Source organism: Ipomoea nil, unplaced genomic scaffold (assembly GCF_001879475.1).
Source record: "Ipomoea nil cultivar Tokyo-kokei standard unplaced genomic scaffold, Asagao_1.1 scaffold1932, whole genome shotgun sequence".
NCBI lineage: Eukaryota > Viridiplantae > Streptophyta > Magnoliopsida > Solanales > Convolvulaceae > Ipomoea > Ipomoea nil.
In genome coordinates this window covers 422,689-439,545 of record NW_017618360.1, presented here as the reverse complement: position 1 = coordinate 439,545, position 16,857 = coordinate 422,689, and the positions used below count along the sequence as shown (strand labels likewise).

Sequence of the window (16,857 nt, the reverse complement as noted above, 5' to 3'; positions counted from 1 at the left end):
ATTAAAATAATAATATTGAGAATGTTGATGTGGGTGAAGAACTATATAATAAGAAGAATTTTATGATATATTATAAATGTTTTGTAAGAAAATTATAAATGATAAGAATCAAAATCTTTGAAAGTTTGTAAGGATGTATTCAATTTAGAATTTCAATGACTTTTGTAGACTTTTTAAAATAAAAAGTTGATAAAAGTCTATGAATATTTTTTATATAGACTTTTATAGAGTCTTACAAAGTTTTAAAAAGTTTTAAACGACTCTATGAAAGTCAATCAAAGTTTATTAAAATCTATCATTTTAAAAGTCTTTAAAACTCTACAAAAGTCATGATTGAATAAACCCCCCTAAGACTATCTTATGGATCATTGTCCTTGTGACGGGTCTTGTAGTAGACAAGTGAGTGCATAAGTATTACAATACTTATCATTAGTAACAATCAATCTTACCCTAAAGAGCATTACAATTTCACATATCAATATTACAATAGCTATCAAATAAGTAACAATTTGTTTTCAAATTGGTATTACATTTTAATATTTTATACAATAAATATTACAATTTCAGTTATAAATATTACAATATTTATCACAATTTCACATATAAATATAAATATTATAATATATATTATAAGTAACAACTTTTTTTTAAAGCATTATAAGTAACAGTTTATTTATTTTAATTTGGTATTACATTTTTATGTAATAAATATGGACATGTTTTGTAAATTGCTGTTAGCTGATTGAGTTAATTAGAGGATATAATTAGTTGATAACATTAGCTAATTGTAGAAAGATATTTCGTAAATTAGCTGTTAGCTAATAGTTATTTGGTATAATTAATTTTTCAAAAAGTTAATTGAAAAAATTACTTTGAACACCTTTTTGAATTTTAAGATTTTGAAATTACAAAAAAACTAATTAACCAAACACTTATATTGATTTTTTAACCAAGTCAAACAATTAATAATGGGCCAAAATTGATTGATAGACTAACTATTTTACCAAACAGGACCATTATAATTTTTATCAAACAATTATTATAGATTCGACTCTTCTCACAGTTTAAGATTTGCGAGACGATTTTATACAAATATGACTTAAAAAGAATAGGAGGATATCAATAAATGTTAGCTCTTAACATTGATTTAGACCAAAACAAAATGTGACTCAAAAACATACAATATGAGGATACCAATAAATGTTAGCTCTCAACATTGTTTTAGACCAAAAACAACCAATTCAACGAGGACTTTGGTCTCAGCTGAGGTGATGAAGAGTGATTATCGGAGAAATCGCAACATGTGGTGGTGCTTGGTTGCCTACAACCTTGGCTATAACCAGTGCCCTTCAATCAAAGCTTCATGCATTGTGCTTTTATTGGCTAATATTTCTAGCCTTATTTCAACATTATATGGAATTAGCAACAAATATTATTATGTCAACAATTTTTAATTGATCTATAATTTTATTCGTAATAAACTGTTTTTACACGAATTAAGTACTACAAAAAAACTACTTGCGGGAAGTACTTACATTTTCTCTATACTATGCTTGACCCACAAAAATCTCTAAAAAAAAAAAATCATAAATGAGGGTGCTCTTAAAGCCAACAATTTTGACACACATATTAACTTAGTGAAAGTTTTAACCCATTGTAAGAGGTAAATTATGCTGTGAAAAAGGTGGACAACTGGACACGGTTCCAAAATTGTTCATAATTATAAATATATAGTTCAAAATTATGAACATATAATTCTATAATTATAAACATAGAGTTGTGAACATAATTATGAATATATAGTTTTTTTATTTGTGAATATAGAGATTCAATAATTGTGAATATGAAGTTAAAAAATTATGAATATATAGCTTTATAATTATGAACATAAAATTTTGTAATTGTGAATATAAAGTTCAATAATTATGAATATAAAATTTAAAAATTATAAATATAAGATAATTATGAACATATAGTTCACTAATTATGAACATACAACCGTGTCTACGGTTCCACAGCCTAACAATTGGGAGTAGTTATGCTGTGCATCCGTATGCACCATGCATGGTGCATACGGATTTAAAAACGACGTCGTTTTATTAAAAACGCGCGTCTCCTCTTAAAAAAAATTCATGTTCGATTCTAAGCAATAGCATTATGTTGTTCATTCATTCTGGAATTCTAGTTCATAGATTATGGAATTTTAGTTCATTGATTCTGGAACTATAGTTCATCGATTTTGGAATTGTAGTTCATCGATTCTGAAATTTTAGTTCATTCATTCTGGAATTTTTAGTTCATAGATTAGATTCTGGAATTTTAGTTCATAGATTATGGAATTATAGTTCATCGATTATGGAATTATAGTTCATTAATTCTGAAATTTAGTTCATATGTTGTTGTTGGGAATCGAACTTGATTTTTTTTTTTTTAAAGGGGAGACGCGCGTTTTTAATAGAACAACGTTGTTTTTGCATCCGTGTGCACCATTACGGATGCAAAACATAATTTGCCAACAATTGGTTCTAAGATGGATCAATACCCATACGCATAATTTGAACCAAACTGGTCCATGTAGGAGGCCTAGTCCAAATATATTGGCCCATTAATCGACCATCTGCCTAGAAAAAAACACGACACGTGTTCTCCCTTCATTCGAGGGAAAAGCCGTCACTGTCTCATTAATCAACTAACCTTGTGCCACCAGTGCTATAGCTATTGTACCTTCCCCCGATAAAAGGTGTTGTACTCTCATTGAACTAGGGAAAGCCGGTGGAAAAAGACAGGCTAGATACGGGCGTGTCTACCGCTGAAGGCCGGTGGAAATCTAGATCGTCGAGTATTAAATCCAGAAATCAGGTGCCTCTCACACCGCCACGTGTCTCTACCCTCCGTCTATAAAAAACTAAACTCATTGTTCCATGGAAGTTCGCTCATAACTTTGTCTTCACTCTTCTCACTCTCAACCGCTGCTTCTCTCTACGAAAAATAGCTCTCTCCTCTCTCTACACAGTTTCAATCGGAAGTTGATTCGTCATGAGTCGTTTTTGGACTTTGATCACTCACCTTCATACTCTCGCCGGGTATGTAATAATATTATTGATTGATTTTTTTTTGATTAATTAATTGCTTCGTAATCGTTCTGATTTCTATCTCTATCTTCAAATTTATCCCCAGGCCAGTGATGATGTTGCTCTATCCTCTGTAAGTATCATCTCTGTGTAAGTATTTTCCCTAAATACAATATATTATAATATATTGTATTATTGGGTGGCTGTGGTGCAAGTAGGAGATTGAGTCAATTAGTGACTTAATCTGTTATGCAACTCAGGATATTCAGTTAAGCTTTAACTGAATATCTGCCTATGTTGATGGCATGTAGGCTTCTAAGCAAAATAGTCCTCCCACGGCTCCCGAGTTCAGGACACGCACCATCACGTATTCGGGAGAGAAGTGGTAGACAAAACACTTCCTATAGGTTTACCATTCCAGAGGCAATTTCCACAACCATGGCTGGAGATATTCGGGCGATCCTAAAGCTTCCGCTATACGAGGACAGGTTACTCGTAATGTTCAGTTTAATGTTAGCATTATTATTGACTAACACTCTGTGTTAACTGATCTCTGTTTTTTTTTTTCATGAATTTTTTTAAATATGTTTGCTGATTATGATTTATACTGGTGTCTGTATATATATGGATTACGTGTATATATAAAGGTATGCGTCTGTTGTAGCGATAGAAACAACTTCAAAATTGGATGATGAGCAGTGGCTAGCATATTGGATACTGTATTCTTTCCTCACGCTCATGGAAATGCTACTGGAACCTATGCTTCAGTGGTATATATGTTTTAATTTTTTCCCCCTGCTGCTAATTCTTTTTTCTTTTCTGGAAGTTATTCAATTTGTTTATACTGGAGCTTTGTACTTTATACCTTTCGTGTGTTACAAGTTCAAACTCAGATTATAAAAGGTTTGGAGTTTTGTGTGATGTGTGATATATGTGTGATGGTGATAGGATACCAATATGGTATGATGTGAAATTGTTATTTGTGGCGTGGCTGGTTCTGCCTCAGTTCAGAGGGGCTGCCTTCATATATAACAAACTGGTTAGGGAAAAGCTTATCAAGAAATATGGAGCAAGATTCTTACCACAACAACAAAATTCCCCAAATGGCAAGGCCAAAACCAAAACTAAATTTGTGGACTTCATTTCCCCTAAGAAGGTTAGTAAGAGATTCCCCTTCTTATGCTCGCCATTAACTCTATAATTTCATTGCATTTTTTTTTTGTGCTAATAGTCTTGGATATAAGAGTATTTTTAATTGTTTGGTTTTTGCAAAATATTTTTATTTTTGGAAATTAAGTAGGAGAGGAAAAAAAATTGTCATATTTTTTAAGGGAACCAACCGTAAAATGTGAGAGTGGCAGCAAGCTCGCCAGTTGGCGGCCACTCTGACGCGCCCTCTGGGAGTGCGCTCCAAATGTGTGAGATGCATTTTTTTTTTCTCCTCCTTTAAAAATCATGTATTTGCGAGATAATTTTTTTTTTTAATCAGTGTTTTCATATGTTGTTCTTTAGGCAAGCAACCAGTTTTTCTGTGAAAAAATCCCGACAAAAACTACAAATGTGGATGTTCTAAATCAATATTATTGATATCAGGATTAATCAACACAGTAAACTTTCACTTTCACGTAGCATAACATGCCTTTGTTTCTTCTCTCACCCTCTATCTTTTGTTTTGGATATTCTTTTAACAGGGTGATCATGAAGTTTCCTAAAAGAAGAAGAGATGGACCGTGGACACACCTTGATATCTTACAAGCTCCCTTCTTGTCTGAATTCTTCTTTTTACCTTTCTTGATTTAATTTGTTGACCAGTAAAGATATGTACATCGTATGATCTTTGACATGTTCACATGAAATATCACTTTTTGGTGTTTGTAATGTAAAAAATTGTGTCCAAAATGTTGTTAATTGAGATTTACTAATGAATGTATGTTTGAGGATTGTGTATTGTACACAATCAAAGGCAATCCCTACTTATCAATAGATGGATAGAGTTTTTGTGACTTATTTGGTTATATAATATTTCGAGTATGATTTTTTTACATCAATATATATATATATATATATATATATATATATATATATATATATATATATATATATGGATATTATTTACAACAATATCTTTACTAAAAATGACATTTTATGTCTTTATTTTTCTACAAATTTACTGATTATTAAAAAACACTTAATATCTTGCATTATCCAACTTTAAAAACATATATTTTATAATCAGCTTGGTTGGCACGATTGTACACTCTTATTTCTTAAAAAAAATTTACTGATTATTAAAAATTTTTTGAAATATATTGCATTATCCAACTTTAAAAATATATATCTTATAATCACTTTGGTTGACATGAGTGATTGTACACTCTCATTCCTTAAAAAAAAATTTATTGATTATTAAGAAAACCTTGAAATATTTTGCATTATTCAACTCTAAAAATATATCTTATAATTAATTTGATTGGCGTGAGTGATTGTTCACTTTCATTCCTTAAAATAAATTAAAGCTGCCTCTAAGCTGTTATCCATCACCTAAACGGAATGCAGAGTGGGGAGCAACAGTAATCCAAACTCGAGAAGAGATCAAATATTAAATTAGAGCTCAGATATGGGCCAATAGGACTTCTTCAACTTGGGATGAAATATCAAGAGAAGTGCGATTGTGAGTGCAACCAATACAATTGCTTCTTTTAACCTCGTAAAATGCAAAAAAAAAACATTATAGTAACATAAAACAGTCCTCCATTAAATTCAATGGATTACGCTAAAACACAATATTGTAATGGAGATCCGGATTCGATTCTGCAATGAATAATGGGTTCCCCCAAGCCCATAAAAAAAAACCCGCTTGATATTTGGTAATCGACACTTGCCCTGATTTCCCTGCTCCGGCCCCCAAATCTGCTGTTGATTGATGAATTGATAGGGAAGGGAAGGGAAGGCGGGATTTTTTAAAAAGCATATTTATTTACCGCATTCACTCTTCCCACCCACAGTTTCAAAACCATTCATTCTCACTCCTCAAATCCAGCGGCCAAAAAAATTGAATTTTTTTAGAGAATATTTGTTGTTCTCGATTTTTGCCGAATTTCACTCTGTTGACTGTGAAAAATTGCTGTAATATTCCAATTAAGTAGGCGGGCTGAAGCCTGAAGGTGGGAGCTATGGAGGGATCGAACGAGCAGGATGTTAAGCTCGAGATCTGCTTGAATTTGGATACAAGGCTCGAACTGTACCGGCCGGAGGAAAAGGAGAAGTCGCCGGAGCTGACTCGACCAGAAGAAGCCGTTAGTTTTACTGATGGGAAAGGGAATGCGGGTTCAGCGGGATGTGAAATGAAAATGAACGGCGCTTCCGAGGTTGAAAATATGGTAAAGCCGGAGAATATAAAAGATGCCTCTCCGCCGGAGCAGAAGCCTCGCCGGAAAAGAGGAAGACCCCCGAAGAAGAATATTAGTAGCGAGACAGTTTTTGCGTCAGATAAGGGGAATTTAGAGGGAAAGATGGAAAAGCAGCAGAATCGTCCTCGGAAAAGAGGAAGACCACCGAAGAATCGAGCTGAGATTGATGAAAGTTTGGATGGCAAAATTCTGGGTAAGAGGCAATGTAAAGATCAAATGGAACAAAACGGGGAAGACATTTGTACTCATGTGGAGAAGCCTCGTCGTAAAAGAGGAAGGCCGCCAAAAAGTAAGAATGAAGCTGATTGTGCCGGGAAAAGTTCGGAGCCTGGAAAAGAAGGGGTCGAAAATGGGGCTCCTGTGAAGAACAAAAAGCCAGGTAGGAGGGGTCGGAAACCAAATCCAAACAGAATTCAAAACCAGAGCCTTGGTAAAGATGAGGGACTGGCTTTGGAGACTGAAAACCCTGCTGAGAATGATAATAAAAGACGAGTTAAAAGGCAGGGTAGATGTCAACAAGGAGGAGGGGATGGAGAAGAGGAGCAAGGGAAGGAAAAAGTGGTGAGTGCATGCCCTCTTCAAATTGATGATTTTTGTTTTTTTTTTTTTTTTTTTTCTTGCCAAAAATCAAATTGATAAACTAAGATTATGCAAAAAGATCTGAACTTTGACTCATTGGTGAAATGTCATGTGTATTATGCTTTTTCCTGCTTGGTTAATTGGCTTTGTTGGCATCTCTGCTGACCTTAATTCTGCGTTTTCATTATTATAGTGTAATGAACTTGAACGGAACACTTGCCACCAGTGCAAGAGAAATGACAAGGGAAGGGTGGTTCGTTGCACCAGTTGTAATGCAAAGAGATACTGTTTACTTTGCATCACCAGATGGTATGGATACATAGACTAACAATTTCTTATTTTTTCTGTATTTTTGCTTTTTTTACTGCCCTGCTTGCTGTTGAAATTTAGGCGTGAGAGGTGCATTTGTTGAATTAACGGCAAAAAAGGGTCATTTGGTGTTGTTCTGCATAGTTATAATCATCTACCCTATGGCTATGTTTGGCAAACCTAGCTGAAAGCTATAAGTAGAAGCTGAAAATTGAAGAAGTGTTTGGTAAAATTAGCTTTTTGCTAAGCTGATAACTGTAAAAAGACTAAAAAGAACATCTTCATAAAATTGAGAGGGGTAAAGGATGTCATTTATTTAAAATAATAAGGAGAAAGATGAAAAAAAAAATTTGGAAGTTACTAGTTTATTCTTATTTTATTTAAGCTACTAGCTTTTTTTTTTTTTTTGAATGCATTTAAGCTACTAGCTTATTTTAGGAACATTATCAAATAGAGCTTATAGCTTATTAGTAGCTTAAAATAAGCTACAAGCTCTGCCAAACAGAGCCTATGTTAGGAATATTTTGAGGGAAATTTCTCTTTACAGGATGTTAATCACACTTATGGTCAAGTGTTTCAGCTGTATATAGTGATGCTTTCCTAAATTTTGTACACTTTGTTGCTATCATCCTTTTTGTTTCCATGAAAAAGGTATCCCGGTGTGCCAGAGGAGGCTTTTGCAGAAAAATGCCCCGTATGTCTCCAAAACTGCAATTGCAAAGCGTGCTTGCGATTGGATGGGTCTATAAGGGTTGGCTTCTTTTGCTCTTCTAGGTTTTAATATTTGATGTTTCTCTTGAATACCAGTTTTATGTACTGACCCGGGATTTCTCTTCTCCCCTCTATAGGCAATGAAGAAATTAAAATTTGAAGTCAGCTCAGAGGAGAAGGTTCAGTACTCTAAATATATATCGCGACTGCTTCTGCCTTTCTTGAGACAATTCAATGCAGAACAAATGACGGAGAGAGAGGTTGAAGCTAAGATTCGAGGTATTCTTTTGTTTGATGACAGTGCCCTGTTATGGTTTTGCATTCTTCTTATTCAATGATTTCTTGTTCCTCTCAGCTGCGTAAAAAAATCTTTTATTGATGCGCGAAAGTAAGATAAAAGCAAACCCTAGGTGGCTTCATGATTGATATTATGTCCCTATGGTGATGATATGTTGAACTTGTGCTTTTCTTTACTCTCATGTACGGTGAGGGAATTACAATTTTATTTTTCTATTTTTTCTTAAAGGAGTAATCCCTTCAGAGTTACATCTACAAGAAGCAAATTGCCAGAAGAATGAGCGGATGTATTGGTAGGTTTTGGAATGCCTTCTTTATTGTATGCCAATTATTCACTCTCATCCCTTAAGAGAGGTCGGAAGTTCGAACCCCCTCTCGTATGGAAAAACCAATCGGCCAGCACTTTGCCCCTTTATTGGGTTGGCCCGGTGCGAATGAGGATTAGTCGTCGTATGGTACGACTTAAATGTGCCTCTTACAGTTAGGACATGCTCAGGACACCTCATGGTCTGACCAAAAAAAAATTATTCACTCCTGTGCTGAAATATCTTTTGTGCCACATGGTTCTTGCAGCAACAACTGCAGAACATCCATTTTCGATTTTCACCGAAGCTGTTCAAAGTGTTCCTATGACCTTTGTCTTACGTGTTGCCAAGAGCTAAGGAATGGCGACCTAAAGGGGAGTGAAAAAGAAGTTGCCGTGGAATACATTGACAATGGGCTAGACTACTTGCATGGCGAAACTAACAGTGGAACCGCTATGAAAGGAAGCTCCAAGAGACGTGTCGACTTTAAGGTCATTGAAGACGTTGAGTTAAAATCTGAATCGAAACCCATCGATACTGAAGAAAAACTTTTTCTCCCGAAGCCTGCTGGCGATTGCTGTCTTCAATGGAGTTCTGGAGAAAATGGCGACATTCCTTGTCCACCAGGTAATAGGGGCGGTTGCAATGAGGGAAGCTTAGTATTAAAGCACTTGTTGGGGGAGAATTACATTTCAGAATTGCTAGCAAAAGCAGAAGAGATAGCAAAGACATGCAAGTTGGACGAATTTTCTGGAGATTCTCAGCAGACTTGTTCTTGTTTGAAATCAGTTAACAAGAATGACCTTCGTAACGTGTTATGCAAGGCAGCTTCTAGGAAGGATTCTGACGACAATTATTTATACTTCCCTAAAGCTAAAGATATTCAGCACGAGGATCTGAAGCATTTCCAATGGCATTGGCGTAAAGGAGAACCTGTAATTGTTGGTAATGTCCTGGAAACTACCTCGGGATTGAGTTGGGAGCCCCGGGTTATGCAGCGCGCCTTCCGCCAGAAAAGAAGTCAAAACCATTCGTTTCTTTTAGATGTGATTGCTGTCAACTGCTTGGATTGGTGTGAGGTTAGTGCGGGAATTTTGTCCCAAAAAATTATCAATAATGCTTTAGTCCTATCTTGATTGGTCTATAATGCAAATTGGCCAAACCATACTAAAAGATTGAATCCAACCAATTAGCTAGTCTAATCACCCATGGCCTTATAAACCCATATTTTCTCTCTTATTTTATCAATGTGGGACTTTTAACAGATCCTATATGATATAGTCAATTTCTTAATGTTATTTCTGGGTGACATGCAGGTTCAAATTAATATCTCCAAGTTTTTTAAGGGATACATGGACTGTCAATTTGACAGATACGGGTGGCCTCAAATTCTCAAGCTGAAAGACTGGCCTCCATCCAATTTATTTCATGAGCGGTTGCCTCGTCATGCTGCTGAGTTTGAAAACTGCCTTCCTTTCAAGGCGTACACGAGTTTTAAAAATGGCTACTTAAATCTTGCTGTGAAGTTGCCAGAGGATTCCTTGAAACCGGATATGGGACCAAAGACATATATTGCTTATGGAGTCCATCAAGAACTAGGCCGTGGTGACTCTGTAACCAAGCTGCATTGTGATATGTCTGATGCGGTATCTACACTCCTTTATGCCATTCATTAATTCGAATAAGGGTGTGTTTGGAAAGTAGGAAAATGACTTCTGGAAAATTAGTCATTTTTCGGAAAACATTTTCCTTTTCCGTGTTTGGTTGCATTCCAGAAAACTGTCTTGGCGTGTTTGGTTCATTTTCTGGAAAATGAGCATAATTATTTTTAATTTTAAGTATTTAAAATATACAATGATGGTGGTGGTGGTGGCGGTGGTTGTGGTAGTAGTGGTGGTGGCGGGTGATTGGCTGCTCCACTGCTTCAAACGGAAAATAACTTCCCCAAAAAAGGGGAAGTCATTTTCCGGAAAATCCCTTCTATTTTCCATTCACTTCCATTTTTCCCCTCTAGCCAAACACTGGGGTTGTTTACTAACAGAAAACTGTTATCTGTTTTCTGTTTAGAAAACTTGTTACTAACACTTATTTTTTCAAATTTATTTTTTTTAGATTAACGTTATAAAATTAACCAAGGTTGCAAAAATCGCGCCTAGGTGCTAGGCGGCGGCCGGCCGCTTAGAAAATTCGGCGGAATCGCTGCTGTTCTAGGCGCCGAGTAGGTCGCCGTAGACTAGGCGGCCTAGGCAGTCATCTAGGCTGGAGTTTAAATATTTTTTTAAAAAAATAAATCTTTTATTTAGTTATTTTTTAAAAACGGGCGCCTAGCGATTTTTTCAACCTTGAAATTAACACAAGTCACAAGTCTAATTTCGAGTGATTTTTAGATTTTATATTTAAAATATTTTTTTTTACATATGTTTGGTTTGAGTGGAATAATTTTTTTTTTAAAGATTTTTACATAAAAACTAAAAAATATATCCGAACCAATAACCTACTCAGTTAACCTAAAATTTAGTTTAGCTAATATTAATAATTTTTGAGCTAATATTTAAAATATTTTTTGGATATATTCATTTGAATGACATCTATATGAATATATAATTTTTACTTTTAATTCTAATATATATGAGATTTCAATATCCGATATTCGGACCGAACTTGTATTATGATATAACATAACTAAAAATATCCGAAATAATAATCTATTGAGTTCAATCAAAATCTAAAACATTGTATAGAGTTCAATTCTTAATTTTGATCATGTAAATAATGTCTAACTTTAAAGTGTAAGCAAATAAGTTATGTTTAAATAAATAAAGTAAGTAGAAAAGATAGAAGATGGTGATAAGTAAAAGAAGATAATAGATGATTTTGTTTTCCATTTAGAAAACAGTTTTTAAGATTGTTCCAATTTTCTAATTATTTTCAGTTTTTAAAATTGAAAACTGTGTTAGTAAACATGTTTTATGTTTTTCCAATTCTCCAATTTTCTGAGAAAATTTCCTGTGAGTAAACGGGCTCTGGAAATCCGGAAAATGATTTCCAGAAATCATTTTCCGGATTTCCAAACGCACCCTAAGTGGAATCAACTGAAGCAGCTGCATTTTGGATACTACTATTATATATACCAGATTTTTGGCTTTATTGCAATGTAGTTGCGCTATAGAAGTAGGAAAAAAACTGATTATGTGTCTCCTTACGAGGTTTAAACTCGGCATAAATTTTTGTTGCAGGTGAATGTCTTGACACATGCTCAAGGAACAGAATTAACACCGGAACACCTTTCAACTATAGAAGAGTTGAAAAAGCAGCATGCTGCCCAGGATCAAAAGGAACTGGAGATGGTTGATCAGCAGGAGGAAAAATGTGAAAGTGGATTTGATGCATTGAATGATGAATACCCTCGTCACGGTTTGGTGACGAAAGCAAAGTCCGATGATCAAGGAGATGAGAAATCTGGCGCCTCGATGCAGGGTAGTACTGATGGGGTATTGACCAATATGCAGAATATGGCCTGCACTCCTGAAACGGGTGCAAATGGTGAAGGGGCGGGATGTGGAAGTATGAACCTTAACTGCGATATGCAATTAAGTGATGACTCTCAAGTATTAGAACACAGCAATGGTGGCGCTCTCTGGGATATCTTTAGGAGGGAAGATGTTCCTAAGTTGGAAAAATATCTCAGGAAACACTTCAAGGAGTTCAGGCATATTCATTGTTACCCTGTGCCACAGGTACAAACTTTTTCATGATTGTAGTATCCAACTATGGTGATCTGTATTACATATGTTGTTAAGAGTCCCACATTGATAAAATAAGAGAAGATACATGGGTTTATAAGACTGAGTTAGATCAATTAATTGATTGGATTTAGTCTTTTAATGAGTTTGGGTCATGTGCATTATGGCTTAATTTTAGATTTTAACATGGTATCAGAGCCTAGTCATGAGTCATGACTTTTGCTGGGTGATTTTGAGATTACTTTATTTCAATTACCATCTCTCTCTTATTTAGGTTGTAACATGGTATCAGAGCCTAGTCATGAGTCATGACTTTTGCTGGGTGATTTTGAGATTACTTTATTTCAATTACCATCTCTCTCTTATTTAGGTTGTTCACCCCATACACGATCAAGCTTTTTACTTGACCGTTGAGCATAAAAAGAGGCTTAAGGAAGAATACGGTTAGTTTATGGTGTAACCACTGTTACCCAGCTCTACTTTTAAATTTTAGGGAGTATTTGAATAGTATGCTATGCTGAACTCTATCTTACAGGGATTGAACCATGGACGTTCATTCAAAAATTAGGAGATGCTGTTTTCATACCAGCGGGCTGCCCTCATCAAGTTAGAAATTTAAAGGTATATTAGCTTATACATCTCATTGAGCCATTGATCTTGGTTACTTTAGCATCTATAGCCATGGCTTTCTATATGCATTTTTGCTCGATCTTTCCCAAGGTTTCTTGTTAATAAAGGCCACCCGTTTCTGTTTTTCTTGGCAGTCGTGCTTAAAAGTTGCTGTTGACTTCGTTTCTCCTGAAAATATTCACGAGTGCATGAGACTGACTGAGGAGTTCCGAACTCTTCCTCAAAATCACAGGGCCAAGGAAGATAAACTGGAGGTGTGATTTCTGTTTGTTAAGAATCTCACATTGATATAATATGAGAGAATATATGGGTTTATAAGGTCATGTGTTAGATTAGCTAATTGGTTGGATTCAATCTTTTAGTGTGGTTTGGCTCAATTTATGACTTGCACACATTTGTTTATATCAGTAAATTCACCTGAATAAAATTTTTGAAACTTCAACAATTGTCCGATTCACCTGAATACAAATTTTGATCTTCAACAATTGTCTTGAACAGGTTAAGAAAATGATCATTTGTGCAGTGAAGGAGGCACTGAAGGATATTGAGAAATTAACTTTGTAAGTATGCCAATTAAACCCCTAAAACTAGCAATGCTGGCTTGCTTAGCTTATTGTTCGAGAAACAAGATGGCTATACACAGTATATAACCGATAAATTGCATGGTTTGATTTGCAGGGAATGAAGGGACGGAAACAAGTTGACTCCTCAAACCAACTGCAGATTATTATGAGAGATGTGCTGTGTATATATAGCTGTCTAACATGTCATCTGTTTTTACCCACTGTTATCATTTCCTCCGTTTTTGATTTGTCGAAGATTGGAGAAAGAGTGTTTAATTTCCTGCTTGACATGTTACCCTGATCTATGAACTTATGATCTTACGAATCTAATTCGAATTCCACATTTATTTCCATTACCATTTCTATATTCTCTATTTCATGGTTTTCTCTCAACGAGCGCATAATGCCAGGTTAGTTTTCATGTTTTTTATTATGTATATATATGTATATATAGAGTCTTGAAAAGCATATATGCAGGAGAATTAGACAATATGTATTATATCTGTGGTTGTGAAAAAAATTTGTGAGGAAAAGAATGAGAATCCATTGATGAGATTTGAATGTCTCAGTATGAATCCGAGAGGAACATAATATATATATATATATATTTATCCTTTTTGAACTATGAGGGAAAGAAAACGGAACCAATTTGATTAATGTCTTTTTCTACTACTTCTTTTTCTTCATCTTCTTGTTCTTCATTGCAGGTTAGGTTAGATGATTAATCTGCGATGTTAACGGGGCTGACACAGCAGAACCATTTCTTGCCGGAGTGACGGCGGCCGACGAGGCGGGCGTCAGCATTTCGGTGCTGGTTTTTGAAGGACGAGAGGTTGCGGCCGGCGGGAGTCTCCGGCTGGTCTGCTCCGATGACACCCTCCCGGAGGGCCCTCCGTTCTGTGCGGGCCTTGTCGAAAATGAAGGAGTAGTCGTTGGGGTCGTCGTTGACGTCCCATTCTCCGAACTTGGGCAGCGCCTTGTTGTTTGCTTCTGTCATCTCCGATCAAGAAGAGGCAATGAGACATACGAGAAGCCCAGAAAAAGACAAACACAAAAGGCAAGAGATTCCTCCCATCAATTCTCTCTTTTCCTTTATACGTTTTTGCATGCATTCTTCCATGTCTACCATTACAATTTACAATTGAAGCTCCGTGAATGTGGGAAATTAAAGGCTCATTTCCTTGCTTTTCATCGTATATAAATTATTTCCAATTTTTTTACGTCATCCCACCCCACACGTACTGCAATTCAATCAAACAATTTTTTTTCCATTTTTCTTTCATATTTATATTTTTCCTTGTCAGCCAATGACCTTGTGGTGCAGTGGTTCAAAGTGATTCTCCAAATGGGAGGTCATGAGTTTGATTCCTAGTGGGAGTAGTATTGACTTGCATTCTTTACTTAGACATTTTTCTGTGGACCCACATGATGAAAATAATCAATCAATCAATCCTGGTTTGCCACCTCAGCCATCAGGAGTAGAATTTTGAGAGTCTATGTAGTAGAACTCCTACTTAAATCTCATTTTAAGGGGAAATGGACTATATATTTGACTTTTAGTTATTATCAAATCGTGGCGTATTTGATTCTTTAGGTACTAAATCTCTCATTAATTTTGTTCGTATAATAGTTTGCAAATCACATTGGGGAGATAAATTGCACTAAGAAAATTGTGTAGCGAATTTAACTGGAGAGATGTCGACAATTTATTGAACTCACGTCATTTAGTACGAGAATTATGTTCTTGATGGATATTTTATAAATGGATTAAGTGCGAATCAATCCGAAGAAAATCGGACCCAACCAGGTGTGGGGCTCCGGAATCGAGCCCAGCTGACTCGGGTGTGGCCGAGCCTAGTCTTGTTTGAGCTCAGCACTTGCTGCCTGGTCTAAGCCCAGTGCTCGGATGCTCAGGTTGAGCTCAGCGCAAGGCCGCCTTGGTCGAGCCTTGCGCTCGGCTTGGTGTTTGGTCTTCGACTGGTGCGGTGCGTGCGGTGCGGGTGCAGTCTTTGGTGGTTAAAACCTCCAGTCTTTTTCTCGCGGGGCGGTTAGGGGTTGATTAGTATAAAAACATTTCATTATTGTCTTGTTAGGATATTCATTACGATCTTTGTAATAGCATTACACAATTCATTAAGAGTTCTACTACATAGATTTCCAAAATTCTATTCCCTTATTTATACTCCCTGAGGTGGCAATCCCGGATTGGTTATTTTTATCGTGTGGGTCCACAGAAAAATGTTTACATTAAGAGCATGTGAGAGGGAGTACAAATTGAAAGTTTAAAATGGGAATGCACCCAAGTATTTTCCATTCATTAATACATCAATTCCCTTAACTCAATTATACTCATCAATTCCCTTAACTCAATTATACTTTTGACATAAATATGTCACTTTGGACTAAATCTATCACTTGAATCATTAAGGAGTTAAATTTACACAATAATTATAAGTGAAGGATTAAAAGTGTCATCAAGCCAAAGACCTTGTGGTCAAGCGGCATATAAGTGACTCTTCCAAATGAGAGGTCATGAGTTTGAGCCTAAAGTAGAGTTTTAACTGTATAGAACAAATATTGCTCAATAAATTTTACAATCGTTTCGCTCAAAAACAATTGGGTCCTTTGATGTGTGCGATGGTAGGATTGCTACAATGCTATGGGTGATAACATCCGTTTAGTTGTGTGCCCCTCTGCTCAATAAATTTTACAATCGTTTCGCTCAAAACGACGTTGTTTTGAGTGAAAAAACTTAATAACTCTTGACTTATTGAGTCCATTAATGTGTGCGATGGTAGGATTGCAACAATGCTATAGGTGATAACATCTTTGATAATCTCTATTAACTATATGTGTTTGCATAACAAGTTTTGATATCGTCCCTGATAGTCTCTCTTAGCTGTGTGCCCTTCTACTTAATAAATTTTTCAATCATTTCGTTTAAAACGACGTCATTTTGAGCGAAACAACTTTCATAATTCAGTGGTGAAGGGCAATTCAGTCTTTTGATGTGTGCGATGGTAGGATTGCTAAAATGCGAACTGTGTGCATTTGCACAAGTTTTAATATCATTTTGCTCAAAACGGAGTCGTTTTGAGTGAAACGATTTAAAAAAAAAAAAATCGGCTGGCTAGACTGACTAGTTGGTCGAATCGGCCAATTAGTCAGCTTTGCCGGCCCCAACTAATGCTCAAATCTTGTTCGTCTTGAGGTTCCACGCCTTGACGGCCACACCTAGG

The 16,857-nt window shown here is 35.7% G+C and overlaps 2 protein-coding genes across 4 annotated transcripts; both read left to right on the top strand.

The window, feature by feature from the left end:
* The first annotated feature begins 2,767 nt into the window (after positions 1–2,767).
* On the top strand, positions 2,768–5,074 carry LOC109193815 (HVA22-like protein e). 2 transcript variants are annotated; one of them, XM_019344639.1, is made up of 6 exons: positions 2,768–3,083; positions 3,178–3,204; positions 3,383–3,559; positions 3,719–3,841; positions 4,020–4,227; positions 4,763–5,074. In XM_019344639.1, the coding sequence occupies exons 1-6, from the start codon at positions 3,037–3,039 to the stop codon at positions 4,781–4,783; spliced, it is 603 nt and encodes a 200-aa protein (XP_019200184.1). In that variant the 5' UTR covers positions 2,768–3,036; the 3' UTR covers positions 4,784–5,074. The 2 variants fall into 2 exon arrangements, with proteins under 2 accessions (XP_019200184.1, XP_019200185.1); XM_019344640.1 differs by lacking the exon at positions 3,383–3,559 and having other exon boundaries at positions 2,778–3,083.
* A 713-nt stretch (positions 5,075–5,787) lies between these two features.
* On the top strand, positions 5,788–13,983 carry LOC109146533 (lysine-specific demethylase JMJ25-like). Of its 2 annotated transcripts, none has more exons than XM_019294199.1 (13): positions 5,788–7,042; positions 7,254–7,369; positions 8,021–8,120; positions 8,218–8,359; positions 8,607–8,670; positions 8,951–9,761; positions 9,999–10,328; positions 11,919–12,419; positions 12,796–12,868; positions 12,961–13,046; positions 13,190–13,309; positions 13,554–13,616; positions 13,739–13,983. In XM_019294199.1, the coding sequence occupies exons 1-13, from the start codon at positions 6,245–6,247 to the stop codon at positions 13,757–13,759; spliced, it is 3,225 nt and encodes a 1,074-aa protein (XP_019149744.1). In that variant the 5' UTR covers positions 5,788–6,244; the 3' UTR covers positions 13,760–13,983. The 2 variants fall into 2 exon arrangements, with proteins under 2 accessions (XP_019149744.1, XP_019149745.1); XM_019294200.1 differs by having other exon boundaries at positions 5,789–7,042; positions 13,554–13,615; positions 13,734–13,983.
* The last annotated feature ends 2,874 nt before the right edge of the window (positions 13,984–16,857 follow it).

Coding starts and splice junctions, on each gene's coding strand:
- LOC109193815 (XM_019344639.1), top strand. CDS start 3,037: ATGAGTCGTTTTTGGACTTTGATCACTCACCTTCATACTCTCGCCGG. Junction 3,084..3,177: donor CACCTTCATACTCTCGCCGG/GTATGTAATAAT, acceptor ATTTATCCCCAG/GCCAGTGATGATGTTGCTCT. Junction 3,205..3,382: donor ATGATGTTGCTCTATCCTCT/GTAAGTATCATC, acceptor GATGGCATGTAG/GCTTCTAAGCAAAATAGTCC.
- LOC109146533 (XM_019294199.1), top strand. CDS start 6,245: ATGGAGGGATCGAACGAGCAGGATGTTAAGCTCGAGATCTGCTTGAAT. Junction 9,762..9,998: donor ACTGCTTGGATTGGTGTGAG/GTTAGTGCGGGA, acceptor GGTGACATGCAG/GTTCAAATTAATATCTCCAA. Junction 13,310..13,553: donor CCAAGGAAGATAAACTGGAG/GTGTGATTTCTG, acceptor TGTCTTGAACAG/GTTAAGAAAATGATCATTTG.